Genomic DNA, 18,307 nt, shown 5'->3' with positions numbered 1-18,307 from the left:
CAGTTCATGTCCCACCTGGGGCTCACAGTCTTATGCCCCACTGTACAGATGACATAACTGAGGCACAGAACAATTAAGTGACTTGCCCAAGGTCACACAGCAGACAGGTGGTGAAGCTGGGCTTAGAACCCAGGTCCTCTGACTCCCAGGCCCGTACTCTTTCCACTTGGCCACGCTGCTTCTCAACTTGCCTGGTGTGTGACATTGGGCAAGTCACTTAGCTTCTCTGGACCTCAGTTTCCTCATCTGTAAAATGGGGATTCAATACCTGTTCTCCATCTTGCTTAGGTTGTGAGCCCCATGTGGGACAGGGACTGTGTCAGACCTAATTATCCTGTATCTTCCCCTGTGTTTAGTATAGGGCTTGGCACATAGTATGCATTTAAATACCACAATAATTATTACTAAGGCACTTAATCAGCATGCCTCACCTCCCACTTACACACTTCCTTTTCCCACTACAATCCAGATGGCACACTTCATTCTTCCCAAGATATCCTATTGACTGAACCTCATTACCAATCACTCTCACCAGAAACCTCTTACTCATGCCCTTTTGACTACCTGGGAATCCCTCCTGCTTCACGCTGGACAGACTCCTGTTCTCCCCATCTTCAAAAACCTTCTCAAATCCCATTTCCTCCAGGAGGTCCTTTCTGTTTAATTTCTAATCTCCCCACTTTATATCACCCTCCTCCCCCCCAACTGCCATTTTGGGATTTCCACACCACCTACACATTTCAGCACTCACTTCCCCCTCTCCCTTAACACATATTGTCATATCTTTACCCCCTAAAACTTCTTCCTAATGGTACTTTACTTTTGTGTCTATCTCAGCTAGATTTTAAGCTCCTTGAGGGCTGGGATCATGTCTACTAATTCTCCTCCCCCAATTGCTTAGTGCAGTGCTCTGCACATAATAGATGTTCAATAAATATAATTGCTTGATTAGAATTTGAAGAAGGTGGAGGGTGGAAAGCAAAGAATAATACTGAAAGGAGTCAAGGAACAATAATAAAAAACCTATGTTTATATTAAAAGAAACAAAAATAGAATGACCTTAACAAAGTGGCTTTATGGGAATAATTAGATTAAGTTCATCTCTCGACTGTAACCTCATGTGGGTAGGGAATGTGTCTACCAACTCTTGTACTGTGCTCTACCAAGTGTTTACTACAGTGCCCTGCACACAGGAAGCGTTCAATAAATACTACTGATTCCACTGATGGTAAATCAAAAAACGTTTCTCTTTTGAAGAGCTCAAACTCTCTGATCTCTGTAGTAACTCACTGATCCTTTTATCTCTATAAGGTAGATGACACCTGGGGAAACAAAAGCCCAGAGAGATTATTAGATCTGGTTAAAGTTGGCTTGAAAGTGACGAATCCATGTTAGCACTGAGTTGGTCTAGTGCAATAGCCACTGCTCTGAAATTCCAGATAGTTCTTATTATGATTCTTAGTTATTCATGAGGTCCCATTACTTTTCCATGGCTGAAAATAAGAGGGGTCAGTTAGAGCCCACTCGGATGATGGCAAAACACGAATGCACTTCTGGGATTTACATGACATAAGAGACCTCTGTGATCACTAAACTGAGGAGAGCATCTACCCGTGATCCGCCTTGGAGGTGAAAAAGGAGGGAAGAAGCCAGAGAATGACTTCATATCTCATTGCCTAGGGCAAAATGGAATGGGGAACCGACATCTGTAGGAAGGGATATCGAGAAGGGTATTACACTCTTCTTCCAACCATCCTATCACTACTGTTGGAGTGTAGTACTGATGGTCTTATGTTCTTATTCTTTTTCCTTCCTGGATCCTGAGCAAAGCATATGAGCTTATCCTAATCAAATTCAAGAAGAAATGCATGATATATTAGGAATAGTTGTATCTGAACACAACAGCAGAGGGAAAAAAAGTTTGCCATTACATGAAAAACTGTTCGTGGAGCAATGTTCCTGTACAGTTTTAGAAATTCTTGGGGGAAGATTTATGGTTTCCTCCCATTTAAATGGTTTTCTTTAGTCTATTTCACTGATCAACTTCATCACTTCAAAGGCTGTCTTAGAACTCAGAAACAAAGAACATCAGTAGACTAGCTGTCTCTCTCCCCTGCTAGATAGTATGCTCCTTGAGGACAGGGATGACTATTTATTCTACTCTCCCAAGTGCTTAGTACAATGCTCTGTGGACAGAAAATGTTCAATAAATACCACAGATTGAAAGCAAAGCTGGAGGAGAGACATGATATACCTATAAGACTGGAATGCTACTAACAAGGCAGCACTTTGACCCTCTTACCCTTTGAGACTGACCTAACAGAGGAAAAAGGGGGGAAAGGCGAAAGATTGTATTTGTTGTTGAAATTTGCCTAGGAATTTATCCATCAGCGGACAAGTTATTCTAGGTTATCAGCACAGGGGGAGGTGCATGACCCTGACCATTTTAGGTGAATTCAGGTAGGGAAGGAAGATTAAAAAAAAAAAAAAAGCAAACCACCCACTAATGTGAGAATCTCTCTTGGGACACCAGTTGATCCCAGGAAGGTCATGGTATCTACAGACATTCATTTAACCTCACTGAAAGACTTTCTGGTATTATAACATTTTGCCTGTTTTAACATATTCAGCTAAAAATTGTTAAATTTACACTTTTAAGGAAAACTTACTTTCTATTCAGAAAAATACACTTAGTGGGTGCATAGTTTATGTACCTGGAGGAAGAAATTAAAACATCTTTGGTTTCTTTAGGAACGTGATAGGTTTGCTAATCTATGACTCCCATGACAAATGGAAGGTTTCTGGGTACCTCTGTTAGAATTTTTCCAAAACATTGGTTTACATTCCGCCTCTCCCACCCCATCCTCCGATTGGTTCTCCCAGACAGGATCTGTTCGGTGAGCAAATCAGGTCAGACACAGTCCCCGGCCCACATGGGGCCCACAGTTTTTAAAGAGATGTCAACACTACCTATGTGACATTCTCAATACCAAATAGCAAGACAGGACATAAACAATGAAGTCCTGAAACTCAGTCAGCTCACTAACATTGAAGCAATGCAGGTCACATCACACCTTCACCGGATGGGCTGTGTGAGAGAAATGCAACAGCAGGAAACCCCAAAATCTTCTATATTGTCAACTAGGGGGAGGAAACAGAAGAAGGAGCTGTTTGAAAGACACGATGAAGCAAAACCTCAAATGATAGGTTACAGCTGTGGACAGAGATGAAACAGCAGTAAGAGAGACCACAATTTGTAAAAACTTGGAATGTCCGTCTCCCCTTTAAAAGTGACAACTCCTTGAGGGCAGGGAACTGCCCTGGTGCTTCTGCCGCACTTTCCCAACTATTTTGTATACTATGTCGCACTCAGTGGTTGCTCAGGAAAACCACAAACATGGCAGATGATAGCAATTGGAAATAGTGTGACACTCAGAAGAGGCTTTTGGAAGATCATGACACTAAGCGAGAGAAACCAGCATCAGGCACTGTGGGTAACAGATGTGATATGGCAGGAAGGAGCCATCTCTTACCAGTATAAGATGCAAAAAATGTCAGTCATGCACTGATCTTATCAACCCTTCCCCACCAATAAAAGAATCAAAAACAAAACAAAACAAAAAAGCCCCCTCACCTGCCACATTGTCATCTTTGAAACTGAAAGGCAACTATATGTATGGACTAAGTGGTTTAACCCCCAAATAAACTGGCTGCTCACCTGGGGCTTCAAGGCAACACCAAGTAGGATCTTAGCAACACCAACAACTGCAGATCAAAACTGAAGTAGTTTGAAATGATAATGACGGAGTCTCATGTCAAATGACGGGCAAGCCTCAGTCCTGAGACTTTGGGACCGCCAAGCTACCAGAGGGAATTGATTATCCATGAGAGTGGTTAGCTTCACTCATCCTCTCTCAGCCCTGCTAGTCATGATCCCGCAGGGGCAGTAGCTGCATGCAACAATAATAAATGCTCTGTAGTCATCAGGTATTCATCTTAAAAGAATGCTTACAGTATTTCATACTCTACTCAATCACTCAATCACCTTGCCCCCTCCTCCCTTACCTCACCGATTTCCTACTTCAACCCAGGCCGCACATTTCGCTTCTCTAATGCCAACCTGCTCAATGTACCTTGATCTCGTCTATCTCACTGCCGACCTATCGCCCACATTCTGCTTCTGGCCTGGAACTCCCTCCCTCTTCACATCCGGCAGATGATCACTCTCCCCACCTTCAGAGCCATATTAAAAGCACACCTCCAAGAGGCCTTCCCCGACTAAGCCCTCATTTCCTCCTCTCCCACTTGCTTCTATGTAGCCCTTGCACCTTTTATTCACTCCCAACCTCGAACCCATAGCACTTATGTAGATATCCGTAATTTATTTATATTAATGTCCGTCTCCCCCTCTAGACTATAAGCTTGTTGTGGGCAAGGAATGTGTCTACCAACTGTTATACTTTACTCTTCCAAGTGCTCAGTACAGTGCTCTGCACACAGTAAGTGTTCAATAAATACAACTGATTGATTACTGACATAATTCCACCTTTTTTTAGGCATATAAATTACTTCAAAGGAGTTTGGGGTTCAGAAAGACTTTTAAGAACCATTCTAGTGTATTGTAAAGTAGGGTAGAGCAGCTCAAAGATGGGCCGAGACAAAAATTAAGTAATAGGTGTTGAAAAACCACGAATTGTATTAACAGATCATCGTACCAAACCTAAAGGAGGGAATCGAAAGATAAGTCACCCAGGTATCTTCCTAATTACAAAAGATTCTGCTCTAATCTGAAGCATACACAATTTACTATCAACAGGTTAATGTTTCAAAGAGTTTCTGGTTACCCTGAGATAATTTTCACAAATCAGATGGACACCACAAAGAGCTGCTGGCTCTGCCTTCTCATACCTGGATTACCAACTCCAGAACAAGTTATAGCTAGAAAGAACATAACGGTATGGTGGCTACACCAAGTTACTAACGTAGAATTTAATGCACACACATAACTTTGTAGTGGACAAACAGCTCCATATTCTGAGCTGAATTCATCAACCCATCAGTGGTATTTATTGAGCGCTTACTGTGTGCAGAGCCCTGTACTAAGCACTCCCTTCCCACAAGGACCTTACAATATATAAGAAATTTACATATTCTAGTCTGGAAAATGTTTGGGATAGAAAATCGGGGGGCTCTATGGGCTCAATGCTGGTGGCTTTTATCAAACTCTTAAAATAGAAATGATTATTTGAAATCCAATTCATTAATTGGGGAGGGGGCACTTTTCAGAATAAAATTTAGGAAAAGCTGAGATTTTTTTTGCAGCTCTATTCATGCTGTGCATCTTCCAATATTCTATTCTGGGTCCCCTACTCTTCTTGCTCTACCCTCATTTTCTTGGGGTGCTCATCCACTCCCCTGACTTCAGCTACCACTTTTAAGCAAATGACTCCCAAATCTACCTCTCTAACCCTGACCTCTTAATCTAACCTGCAATCCTACATCTCTCTTTTTCTTCCCCGTCTAGGACATCTCCTCTCGGATAGCCGGCTAGAACCCCAAATTTGAAATATTTCAAAACTATTCATCTTTCCTACCTCAGTCAACAACACCTCCGCCCTCTCTGTCCCAGAAGCCCACAATCTCAGTGTTATCCTGGACAACTGACTGACTTCCAAGTCTCATGATCAATCTACTGCCAAATCCCTAGGGTTCTTCCTACATTGCACTTCCAGATCCACCCCTTCCTCTCCATCCAAACAGCTACCACTCACGTACAAGCTCTAGTCATATCACAGTGAGACTACTGCATCAGCCTTCTCGCTGATCTCCTTGCCACTAGTCTCTTCCCTGCTCCAATTTATACTACACACTGCTGCACAGATCATTTTCATGAAATATTTGCTCGACCCACATCACTCCTCTCTTCAAAACCCTCCACTGCCTTCCTGTGTTTCTCGGCTTCAAACAAAATCTTCTCATACTTGTATATTCCTTCCCAGCACTCAGTTAATTGTTCTGCCCACAGTAAGCTGTTTACTGCAGTGTGGCATAATAGATAAGACAGATAAGTAATGATAATAATGTTGGTATTTGTTAAGCGCTTACTATGTGCAGAGCACTGTTCTAAATGCTGGGGTAGATACAGGGTCATCAGGTTGTCCCACGTGAGGCTCACAATCCTAATCCCCATTTTACAGATGAGGTAACTGAGGCACAGAGAAGTTAAGTGACTTGCCCACAGACACGCAGCTGACAAGTGGCAGAGCTGGGATAAGTAGATAAGATTCCTGGGAGCCAGACGACCTGGGTTCTAATCCCAGCTACTCCACTTGCCTGCTGTGTGATCCTGGACAAATCACTTAACTTCTCTGTGTCTCAGTTTCCTCAACTGCAAAAAGGGGATTCAATAACTATTCTCCCTCCATGCAGGACAGAGGCCGTATCTGGTTTGATTAACTTTTATCTACCCCAGTGTTTAGAACAGTGATTGACACATAGTAAGCACTTAACAAATACCATAAAAAATGTTTCTATTATTCCTCACAATCAAGGCCTTCTACTATACCTCTCTGCTCTTTTCACCCAATGTTCCCCAACCTGTTTGCTTGCTCTCCCTTTCTCTCTTTCATTTGTAATGGTATTTGTTAAGCTCTTATTATATTTTAAGCACTGTTCTAAGCGCTGGGGTAGATACAAGTTAATCAGGCTGGATACAGTCCTTGCCCCACATGGGGCTCACAGTCTAAATAGGAGGGAGAACAGGCTTTGAATCCCCATTTTACATTTGATGAAACTGAGGCACAGAGAAGTTAAGTGACTTGCCCAAGGTCACACAGCAGAGAAGTGGCAGAGCTGGGATTAGAACCCATGTCCTCTGACTCCCAGGCCCATGCTCAGGTCCTCTGGCTCCCCGGCCTGTGCTTCATCCAGTAGGCAACATTGCTTCCCTCTAGCCCATGCTGCTTCCTCCCATGCTAACCTTCCAGCTGTATCTTGCTCTCAACTTTCCCGCCTCTGTCTCTTCACTCATGTTGTTCCCCTGACTTGGAACTCCCTTCCCAAATCCAAAAGACCACGGCTCGCCACATATTCAAAGCCCTCCTAAAATCCCACCTCCTCCAACAAGCTTACCTCAATTAATTCCTAATAATAATAGTAATTGTGGTATTTGTTAAGCATTTACTATGTGCTAGGCACTATACTAAGCGCTGGAGTGAATACAAGCGAATTGGGTTGGACACAGTCCCTGTTCCAAATAAGGCTCACAGTCTTAATTCCCATTTTACAGATGAGGTAAATGAGGACCAGAGAAGTGAAGTGGCTTGCTCAAGGTCACGCAGCAGACAAGTGGCAGAGTTGGAATCAGAACCCAGGTCCTTCTGACTCCCAGGTCCGGGCTCTATCCAGTAAGTCATATAAACCCATCAGCCATCTATAGTACTTAGAAATTTTAGACCTATCCTCAGCACTCTTGTAAATATGACTATTCCATTACGCATTCAATGATTTTGCCTCCTCTGTAAATACGTTTGTACTTGTCTACCCCATTAGAGTGTAACTTCACTATGGGCAGGAAAAGTGTCATTTCTTAATTCTGGATTTTCCAAACTTCTAATACAGTGCACTGCACCAAGTGGGCTTTCAATAAATACTACTACAATACACAGTCATCTTTTTACGGTCATCTTTGAGTACAAAGGTCAGTTGTGTGAATAGATACGATCCCTCTCTCCCGCAAAACACAAAAAGACAAAGACCTCAAGTGAGTGATGCATTCAAGAATCTCAAAAATATTAATGCAAATGATAGAAATTACAAAAGAAAAATAAAAAGTAGACATATCTATAGGATAGCCACGCCTACTCTCATAATACAATTCACTATTCTATAAGACATATTTTCATTACACCTTTTGGACAGAACACTGTTGAGAAGCAGCATGGCTTGGTGGAAAGAGCACGGGTTTGGGAGTCAGAGGCTGTGGGTTCTAATCCTGGCTCCCCCTTATAGGCTGTGTGACCTTGGGCAAGTCACTTAACTTCTCTGTGCCTGTTACCTCTTCTGTAAAATGGGGATTAAGATTGTGAGCTCCACATGGGACAACCTGATCACCTTGTGTCTACCCCCAACACTTAGAACAGTGCTTGGCACATAGTAAGCGCACCATCATTATTTTTTTTGCTCTCATAATATCCCTGCTAGATTATTGTGTCAGCCTTCTCTCTGATCTCCCTTCCTCCTGTCTCTCCCCACTCCAGTCTACTCTTCATTCTGCTGCCTGGGTCATCTTCCTGCAGAAACGCTCTGGGCATGTCACTCCCCTCCTTAAAAACCTCCAGTGGTTACCTATCAACCTCCGTGCAAAACAAAAATTCCTCACTCTGGGCTTCAAGGCTCTCCATCACCTTGCCCCCTCCTGCCGTCTCTCTTTCTACTGCCCGCCCTGCACGCTCCAGTCCTCTACCGCTCACCTCCTCAATGTCCCCCGTTCATGCCTATCCCGCCGTTGACCCCTGGCCCACGTCCCACCACTGTCCTGGAATGCCCTCCCTCCTCACCTCCGCCAAACTAACTCTCTTCCCCTCTTCAAAGCCCTACTGAGAGCTTGCCTCCTCCAAGAGGCCTTCCCAGACAGAGCTACCCCTTTTCCCTCTGCTCCCTCTCTGCCCTCTGCTCCCTCCCCCTTCCCCCCTTCACCACCCCTCAGCTAAGCCCCCTTTCCCTCTGCTCCTCCCCCCTCCCTCCCCTCAGCACCGTGCTCATTTGTATATATTTTTATTACCCTATTTATTTTGTTAATGAGGTATACATCCCCTTGATTCTATTTATCGTGACTATGTTGTCTTGTTTTTGTCCATCTGTCTCCCCCGATTAGACTGTGAGCCTGTCACTGGGCAGGGATTGTCTCTATCTGTTGCCAAATGGTACATTCCAAGTGCTTAGTACAGTGCTCTGCACATAGTAAGCGCTCAATAAATACTATTGAATGCAGCGTGGCTCAATGGAAAGAGCACGGGCTTGGGAGTCAGAGGTCATGGGTTTGAATCCCGGCTCTGCCACTTGTCAGCTGTGTGACTGTGGGCAAGTCACTTAACTTCTCTGTGCCTCAGCTACCTCATTTGTAAAATGGGGATTAAGACTGTGAGCCTCACGTGGGACAATCTGATTATCCTGTATCTAGCCCAGCGCTTATAACAGTGCTCTGCATGTAGTAAGAACTTAACAAATAGCAACATTATCATTATTGTTAAATTCGGGAATGTTCTTCCCACAGCGTGAGTCTGTCTGGATACGTCATGATGTGGTATTGGAAGAAAACGGGTTTGTGCATATCCCCTTGACATTGGTCAAGGCATGAGGATCAGAATACAAGTTTTTGGGAACATATTCTTCAACCAATCGATAGTATCTATTGAGCACTTACTGTGTGCAGAGCACTGGACTAAGTGCTTGGTAGACACGTTCCCTCAGGAACGCAACCCCTGCACTACAGAAGGTGCTATACCACCTTGAAATTGCACAGCCTTTATTCCACATTCATATTACTTATTTCATTTTGTCCTCACAACATCCTTATGGCAGGAATTATTTTCCCTATTTTACGTAGGAGGAAACTGAAGCCTAGAGAAGTTCAGTTACTTGCCCAAGGTGACAGAGCAGTCGAATGGCAGAGCTAGTACTAGATTCCAGATCTTCTGACTTCCAGGCCCACAACTAGAGCGCTAGACTACACTGAGACATACAATCATATGAGAACTATTTAGTAACAGTACTTATTAAGTGCTCACAATGTGCCAAATACTTAAAAAAAAAGTGCTGAAGTACTAAATGTTGGGGTAAACATAGTATAATTGACAAGACCCAATTATGGTTTCAGCTTCCTATAAAGTAAGAAACTCGGACTAGAACCACAATGACATGGAGGGGGATACAAACCTCTGTATTCACATTTCTAGAGCGTCCTAAATAAGCCATTTTAGCATTTTTGGACAGAATACCTCTACCAGAGATGGAATAGACATTCTGGAATAATGGAATTCCTCAGCATCTATGATGCTGTAGAGATGAAGGTCAAAATGATGGTATTTGTTAGTAACGATGGAATTTGTTAAGCACTTACTATATGCCAGGTACTGTACTAAGCGCTGGGGTAGATACAAGCTAATCGGGTTGGACACAGTCCCTGTCCCAGGTGGGGCTCACAATCTCAATCCCCATGCAACTGAGGCTCACAGAAGTGAAGTGACTTCCCCAAGATCACAAAGCAGACAAGTGGAGGAGCGGGATTAGAACCCAGGTCCTTCTGACTCCCAGGCCCGTGCTCCGTCCACTAGGCCATGCTGCTTCTCTATAGTTTAGAAAGACTGAGGAAACTATTCCGTTGGGAAAAATAAAATGGGGCTGGACAGTATCACAACTGCTGAGATGTGGAAATATCAACAGAATTTTAAATTGCTATCAGGAACTCAAAATGCTCTTTTCAAAGGGAAAGGCTATTAAGTCAGTCTCGCAGACAAAAGTCCTATACATGGAGATGGCTCAATGATGAAGCAGATCTAACAAAAAATGCTGGGCCATGGGATGCTTCATATTCACTGAGAATAGGGCTGACTTTTTTTGTCTAGAGCATCTTCACAGCTGTACGTTGAATATTAAATTAAAAGCCTAATTTCCCCTAAAATACTTCTAAATGTTTAGATAGATTTTTTTTAAAAGTTTGGATGTCTTGAACAACAGTTTCATGTATATCTTTTTCTAGACCTGTGTCTAATTCGGTAGCACAGTTATGCTTGAGAGGTTCCTTCATTCTGTGAGGCTGTTGGTTTGATGTTTCTTCCTCTTCCTCTACAGCGAGAAAACAATGCAAAACTTCTCTCATTTTTGTAATTAATGTCAGTGTTGAGAGAACCTTAAGAAAGATGATGCCAGATGGATAGCCCAAGGCAAATAAAGGAATATTTCTGTTAAGAAGAGTGGTCAAAGACAACAGAGTCCTTTAAAACAACCTATAAGCCTGCCAGTCAAGGCCACATAATGTTAGGTGGTTAGTGAAAAGCAAATCCCAACCAACAGCTCTCTGCCTTCAGTCTTTATTTACAACATTTTCCACAGCAGCTGGATCCAACCTGTGATTTGAAAAATATTGTTTTTCTTCAGCAAACTGATCTAGAGTCTGAAATGCCTGCACATCATTTCACGAAATCGAAATGTTAAGTGTACAGGGTGTTAAGTACATTAGAAACGTATGTTTTCTGATATTCTGAATTTCATTTGAGATTACTGAGAACCGAAAGCAGAATTTGCCATTGCTTTTGAAACAAACCAAGATGCTACAGAGAAAGGAGTGAGAGAAGCAGTTGCACTTCTGGAGTCATTCCCACACTCCAAAAGCATAACGACTTAGTTTACATACGTACATGAGATGAGCATTCGCATACCTGCAGCACATCATAATAGCTAAGAGGGTCAACAGCTCATTTTGTTGTTCCAAATGCTCCTTTTCTGATCAAGATAACATAGTACTTAACTTCTTTTCGCGACGGGTTACGTAGCAATTAAAGGCAATCTCGTAGGTGCGTAATACTCAAATATTTGAAGTATGTTGGTCTGGATCTCTTTTTGGATTGATCACGGCTGCCTAGATGAGCAATACCAATTTTCAAAAAGGCCACGATGAGTACATCCGGCCGAGGAACACATGGAAAATATTGCAAAACGTATTGCTACTTTATTCTCAAGGGTTTAATTCGAGGGATGAGGGTGGGCGGGAGGAAGTAACCGCCCCCCAGAAGAAGAGAAAAACAGATCATAGTTAACTGAGGGTCTGGATGGTCCCTGAAGAGCTCGCACCTGGAACTGAGAGAGTCGGGGCCACTGAAAGACAGGTTTCCGAGGTTTCCGCGGCTCGGATTGCCCCTGTTTAGTTTGGGCAGGCCCCAGAGGTTGGAAAATAGAGCGCGAGAGCGAGAAGAAAGTTCTCCCTTGAAGTCGGCCCAAAGAACAAAAACGATTCCCACTTTCGGCTCAGGCTGAAGTCGATCGCCATGTGACTGAGAGCCGGGCCAAATTCCACAAGTGCCCTGTCCCGCCTGCCAAGACTCATCTTGAGGGGCAGAGCTTGCATCGGGGGCAGCGGGACCGAAGGGGCTGGGGTCGTGCCAAGCCTGTTCCCGCCCCGTCCCGGCCCGCGGGGACTCTACTCACGGGCACAGGCCGGCTTTGCTCTCCCTTTTGCTGAGGGGTCGCGCCGGTTTGAAATCCTCCGCGTCCGGCGGCAGATCGGTCATCGGGGCTGCCTCGGGGGCTTTGAGGGCGGCCGGCCCCGGGGTGTCCCCCTCCGGGCTGTCCCCCTCCGTGGTGTCCCCGCTCCCTACCGCTCCCAGAGAAACTACCGCCGCCGTCGTCGTCCCGGCCTCGGACACCGACGCCAACGGAGAGCCTGAGCCAACTCCGGGGAGGAGAAGGAGAAGGAGGAGGAGGAGGAGGAGGAGGAGGAAGAGGAGGAAGAGGAGGAGGAAAAGGAGGAGAAGGAGAAGGAAGGAGGAGAAGGAAGAAAAAGAGGAGGAGGAGGAGACAGAGCCCGGCTCTTTGTTTCGGCCGGGCCGGCACAGCCCCAGACGAGGAGCACCGACTGGCACCGCCGGCGGAGCGGAGCCGGGAAGTCCGAGCGGGAAAGGGAAGGCCCAGGGGATCGTCATATTGGCCCCGCCCCCGACTCCGCCCCCCAACAGCCGGAGAGAAGGACCGAGGGGGGCACTGCCCCCGCCAACTCCCGGGCCTCGCCGGTTGCTCACTTCTCCCCCTTCCGCCCACTTCACGTGGGGGCACGCTAATAATCCTCGTGAACACCCACTCTCTCCGGGAACGGGCACCCTAAAGCCCCGCTATGTGTACTAGAATCAATGGATCGATCGTTTTATTAAGCGCTTACTGTGCGCAGAGCACTGTACCGAGCGCTTGGGGAAGTAATAATAATAATGATGGCATTTCTTAAGCGCTTACTAAGTGCCGAGCACTGTTCTGAGTAGAATCCGGAAATAGAGACAGTTTTCCTGCTCACGTCGAGCTCACGGTCTAGAGTCTAGAAGTCCACACTTCATGTACACACTCCGTCCAAACGCATACCTGTTCTATAGGAGCATGGGGAAACACGTACACACACGCTGTCCATATGTTCATTCATCCATTCATTCCATCGTATTTATTGAGAGCGGACTGTGTGCAGAGCACTGTACTAAGCGTTTGAGGGAGTACCCTACGACGGTAAACAGACACAATCCCTAGCCACGACGAGCTCACAGTCTAGATGCATACCTCTTCTATAGGGACGTAAACAAACGTGCACACACAGGCGCGCATTTATTTCCCATGCAGGAGACTTGCTCTGTGATCCAAAAAGAGAAGTGACCATGGGGGAAAGCATAGAGAATGGCAACTCAGAGAAGTAGACGTGAGGCTGCAAATAGCTTTCTTCTTCTCTCGTTGGGATGCGGGAGAGGAAAGGTCTAGGATGTTTGCTGGAACTTATTTCAGTTTCTAGCAACAGCATAGTAGAACACGGGCCCGAGACTAAGAAGGACCTGGGTTCTAATCCCAGCTCTGCCACTTGTCGGCTATGTGACCTTGGGCAAGTTACTTCACTTCTCTGGGCCTCAGTTACCTCATCTGGAAAATGGGGGTTAAGACTGTGAGCCCCACGTGGGACAGGGACTGTGTCTAACCTGATTAACTTGGATCTACCCCAGCACTTAGAACAGTGCCTGGCACATCATAAGCTTAACAAAGACCATTTAAAAATTCCCTTTCATGAGGGAGAAATGAAAAACCGATGGTTCGCCAATTCCTCTTGCCAAAGGAAAGAGAACTAGCAGCCAGCTTCAAAACTTTTCACCACTTGTCTCCATCCCACTTTGTTTCTATCACCTACCATAGTGCACTCTCCCAGTACTTAGTACGATGCCCTGCACACAGTAAACACTCAATAAATACCATTGATTGATTGACTGATTGATTGACTGCTCTTCTGCTCCACCTCAGTTCAGACTCTTCATTCCTCCCAAGCTAACCCCTTCTAACTGGGCTCTCCTGCCTCTGACCCTCTCAATACAGTGCTCTGCATATAATAGACACTCAGTACTGAGCACCCAACAGTAGTTGTAGTAGTAGTAGTATTTATTGACCACCCCCTCGGTACAATGCAGTATGCTAGGTGCTTGGGAAGTATAGAATTAAGAATAATCATACTCGTGGTATTTGTTAAGTGCTTACTATGTGCTAAACACAGTTTTAAGCACTGGGGTAGATAAACGATAATCAGGCCCTACGTGGGGCTCACGGGAGGGAAAACAGGTATTGAATCCTCATTTTGCAGATAAGGGAACTGAAGCACAGAGAAGGTAAGTGATTTGCCCAAGGTCACAAGGAAGGCCAGTGGCAGAGCTGGGTTTAGAACCCAAGTCCTCTGACTCCCAGGCCCGTGGGTGAGAATAAGTTCATAAATGCTAGAGCTGGCTGAAGGGATGATAGTTCTCAGGATGCCATGTAGGACATTAATTGGAGAAAACTTGGTGGTGGAGATGGGATTTTAGGAGGGCTTCAAATGTGGGTAAAGCTGTGGCCTTTCTGATATGGGGGGACTGTAGATTGTGAGCTCCTTGTAGGCAGGGATCCTGATCACCCACTCTGTTGTACTTTCTCAAGCGCTTAGGATAGTGCTCTGCACACAGTAAGTGCTTAATAAAAATTGATTAAATGATTTACTATGAGGATTCAATACCTCTAGCCCCCCTAGGGCCTGATTATCGTGTATCTACCCCAGTGCTTAGAATGGTGTTTAGCACATAGTAAATACATTGATTGATGGATCGAACTGGAGGGAGTTTTGAAGTGGAGAATAGGCCTCTATTTCCATCGCTAATTTGGTAAATAGGCACTTGGTATTTCTTCTTGAAATATTCCAACTACAGAGGGGTGTGGAAAACAGAGATGGTTCAGAGAAGAGCCACAAATCAATCCTTATGTAAAGCACTGTATTGGGTGGTTGGGTTCATCCATAGAAGGAAAAGAGGCGATTCCCTATCCTTGAGGAGTTTCCAGTCTAATGGGATAATTTTCCTAACTCCTAAAGATATAGTAACAGAGAAGCAGCATGTCTAGTAGTAAGAGCATGGGCCTGGGGAGTCAGAGGAACTGGGTTTTAATCCCAGATCTGCCACTTGTCTGTAGTTTGACCTTGGGCAAGTCACTTTACTTCTCTGTGTCTCAGTTACCTCATCTGTAAAATGGGAATTAAAACTGTGAGCCCTATGTGGGACAGGGACTGTGTTCAACACCACTATTTTCTATACCCCCTGCACTGAGTACAGTATCTTGCATGTAGTAAGGGCTTAAAAAGTAGCATTAAAAAAAAAAGCAACTCAACACAGGCCACCCCTGGTATACTGGCATATGGATTCATTCATTCATTCAATAGTATTTATTGAGCGCTTACTATGTGCAGAGCACTGTACTAAGCGCTTGGAATGAACAAGTTGGCAACAGATAGAGACAGTCCCTGCCGTTTGACGGGCTTACAGTCTAATCGGGGGAGACGGACAGACAAGAACAATGGCAATGAATAGAGTCAAGGGGAAGAACATCTCATAAAAACAATGGCAACTAAATAGAATCAAGGCGATGTACATTTCATTAACAAAATAAATAGGGTAATGAAAATATATACAGTTGAGCAGACGAGTACAGTGCTGAGGGGATGGGAAGGTAGAGGGGGAGGAGCAGAGGGAAATGGGGGGAAAAGAGGGTTAAGCTTAAGAGGGTTACGAGAAGCAGCGTGGCTCAGTGGAAAGAGCATGGGTTTTGGAGTCGGAGGTCATGAGTTCAAGTCCCTGCTCTGCCACTTGTCAGCTGTGTGACTGTGGGCAAGTCACTTAACTTCTCTGTGCCTCAGTTACCTCATCTGTAAAATGGGGATTACGACTGTGAGCCCCACGTGGGACAACCTGATTCCCTTGTGTCTACCCCAGCGCTTAGATAAGTGCTCTGCACATAGTAAGCGCTTAACAAATACCAACATTATTATTAAGCTGCGGAGAGGTGAAGGGGGGGGCGGTAGAGGGAGTAGAGGGAGAAGGGGAGCTCAGTCTGGGAAGGCCTCTTGGAGGAGGTGAGTTTTAAGTAGGGTTTTGAAGAGGGGAAGAGAATTAGTTTGGAGGAGGTGAGGAGGGAGGGCATTCCAGGACCGCGGGAGGACGTGGCCCAGGGCTCGACGGCGGGATAGGCGAGACCGAGGGACGGTGAGGAGGTGGGCGGCGGAGGAGCGGAGCGTGCGGGTTGGGCAGTAGAAAGAGAGAAGGGAGGAGAGGTAGGAAGGGGCAAGGTGATGGAGAGCCTTGAAGCCTAGAGTGAGGAGTTTTTGTTTGGAGCGGAGGTCGATAGGCAACCACTGGAGGTGTTTAAGAAGGGGAGTGACATGCCCAGATCGTTTCTGCAGGAAGATGAGCGGGGCAGCGGAGTGAAGAATAGACTGGAGCGGGGCGAGAGAGGAGGAAGGGAGATCAGAGAGAAATCCCTATGCCCCTCTCCTTTACTGCCCTGGCCAGCAGCAATGCAAGATGCAGTACTAGAGGGAAGAGGGATGGGCTTGCAGGTGTCAAATGTGTGCCAATTAGAAGGTACCCTTGAGGGAGCATTCTCACAGAATTGCTGTCTTGATTGCATGAGGCCAGCTTGGCGGTTCTTTGTCCTACTATTCTGAATTGCAACAAATATTTCAGTGACTAGTGAAATAGCATACACCTTTCAGCACTCAGAACCTCCCATGCCTGTAGTGATATGGGGATACCTTTTTTTTTAATTAAATGGGCTTTATTCAGTGCTCATTATGTGCCAGGCATCTATCGCTGGAACAGATCAATCAGGTTGGACACTGTCCCTGCCCCACATAAGGCTCGTAGTCTGAGCCTTAATACCCATTTTCAGGATGAGGTATGTGAGGCATAGAAAAGTTAAGTGACTTGCCCAAGGTCACACAGTAGACAAATGGTGGAGTCAGAATTCAAACCCACGTCCTCTGACTCTCAGGCCTGTGCTCTTTCCATTAGGCCACACTGCTTCCCTATTTGAAGGTCTGCTTTTGGATGATATAATCTCTGAGCTGTCAATACTTAGTCTTTGTATGTATCAGTGATGTTTTTCTCTCATTTGAGAGGCAGAAAATAAGATTTGTGATTATGAGTTGATGTTTGGCACAATCACTAAGCAGAAGTAGACCATGTATATTTAGCTCTCCAATCCCATGGGGTCCGATGACTCTCTTCTCTGTTTCAGCATCATCGCCCTCCTGTACATGATTATCTTCCATGATGATTAGCTTGTCAGAATTTGGTACCACTGCAATATCTCTATTCAGATCCTCTTTTTTTTTCTCTTCTTGTTTGTCAATGTTAGGACATAATCATCGAAGATTGAAGCACAGTGCTTTTGCTTTAGAGGCAGATGCAATAATAACAATAATGATAATAATGATTATTGTGATATTTGTTAAGGGCTTACTATGTGCTAAATCCTGCGGTAAGCACTGGGGTAGATATAAAATAAATAGGGCACACACAGCCCCTCTCCCATAGCCTAAGTAGTGGGGGGACTATAGCTACTGAATTCTTATTTTACAGATGAGGAAACAGGGACACAGGTAAGTTTACTGACTTGACAAGGTCACCCAGCAGGCAAGTGGTGGAGCTGCGACTAGAAGCTGGGTCTCTGGACACACAGACACATGCTCTTTTCACTATGCCAGGCATAGGATTAGCAATCAAGAGCCTGGGCCTGGGTTCTAATTCCAGCTCTTCCACTTGCCTGTTATAGGCAAGTCCCTTAACTCATCTGGGCTTTCAGTTTAAGTTTTCAGTTCAGTTTTAACAGTTTCTTTATCTGTAAAATGGGGATTCAATATCTGTTCTCCCTCCAACCTGGACTGGAGGTCCCATATGGGATAGTGACTGTGTCCGACCTGATTATCTCATATCTTGTATCTACCCCAGTGTTTAGTATAGTGTTTGGCAGATAGCGTTAAGCATCTAACAAATGCTATTATTATTATGATTTAAGCAGCGTTGCCTAGTGGAAAGATCATGGGCCTGAGAGTCAGGGGACCTGGGTTCTAATCCAGCCTCCACCACTTGCCTGCTATGTGACCTTGGGCGAGTCACTTAACTCTCTGTGCCTCAGTTTTCTCATCTGCAAATTGAGGATTCAATACCTCTTCTCCCACCTAAACTGTGAGCCCCATGTGGAATCTGATTATCTTGTA

General features: G+C 45.1%; 1 protein-coding gene across 6 annotated transcripts in view; it reads right to left on the bottom strand.

Annotated features, from left to right (window-relative positions):
• The window catches only part of GRAMD2B (GRAM domain containing 2B), an 89,915-nt gene that overhangs the window by 49,956 nt on the left and 21,652 nt on the right, over nucleotides 1-18,307 (bottom strand). Inside the window, exon 1 of one of the 6 annotated variants that reach the window (XM_029055927.2) lies at nucleotides 12,205-12,669. The exons of 3 other annotated variants lie outside the window; for them this stretch is intronic. In XM_029055927.2, coding sequence (XP_028911760.1) covers nucleotides 12,205-12,287 — 83 coding nt within the window. In that variant the 5' untranslated portion in view covers nucleotides 12,288-12,669. Of the gene's footprint in view, nucleotides 1-12,204; nucleotides 12,670-18,307 lie in introns of those variants that run through there. 2 more of the 6 variants (XM_029055931.2, XM_029055928.1) reach the window with 2 other exon arrangements.

This window comes from Ornithorhynchus anatinus, chromosome X5 (genome assembly GCF_004115215.2).
Source record: "Ornithorhynchus anatinus isolate Pmale09 chromosome X5, mOrnAna1.pri.v4, whole genome shotgun sequence".
NCBI lineage: Eukaryota > Metazoa > Chordata > Mammalia > Monotremata > Ornithorhynchidae > Ornithorhynchus > Ornithorhynchus anatinus.
Note: the sequence above shows the minus strand (reverse complement) of the source record. Positions and strands in the feature narration are given on the sequence as shown.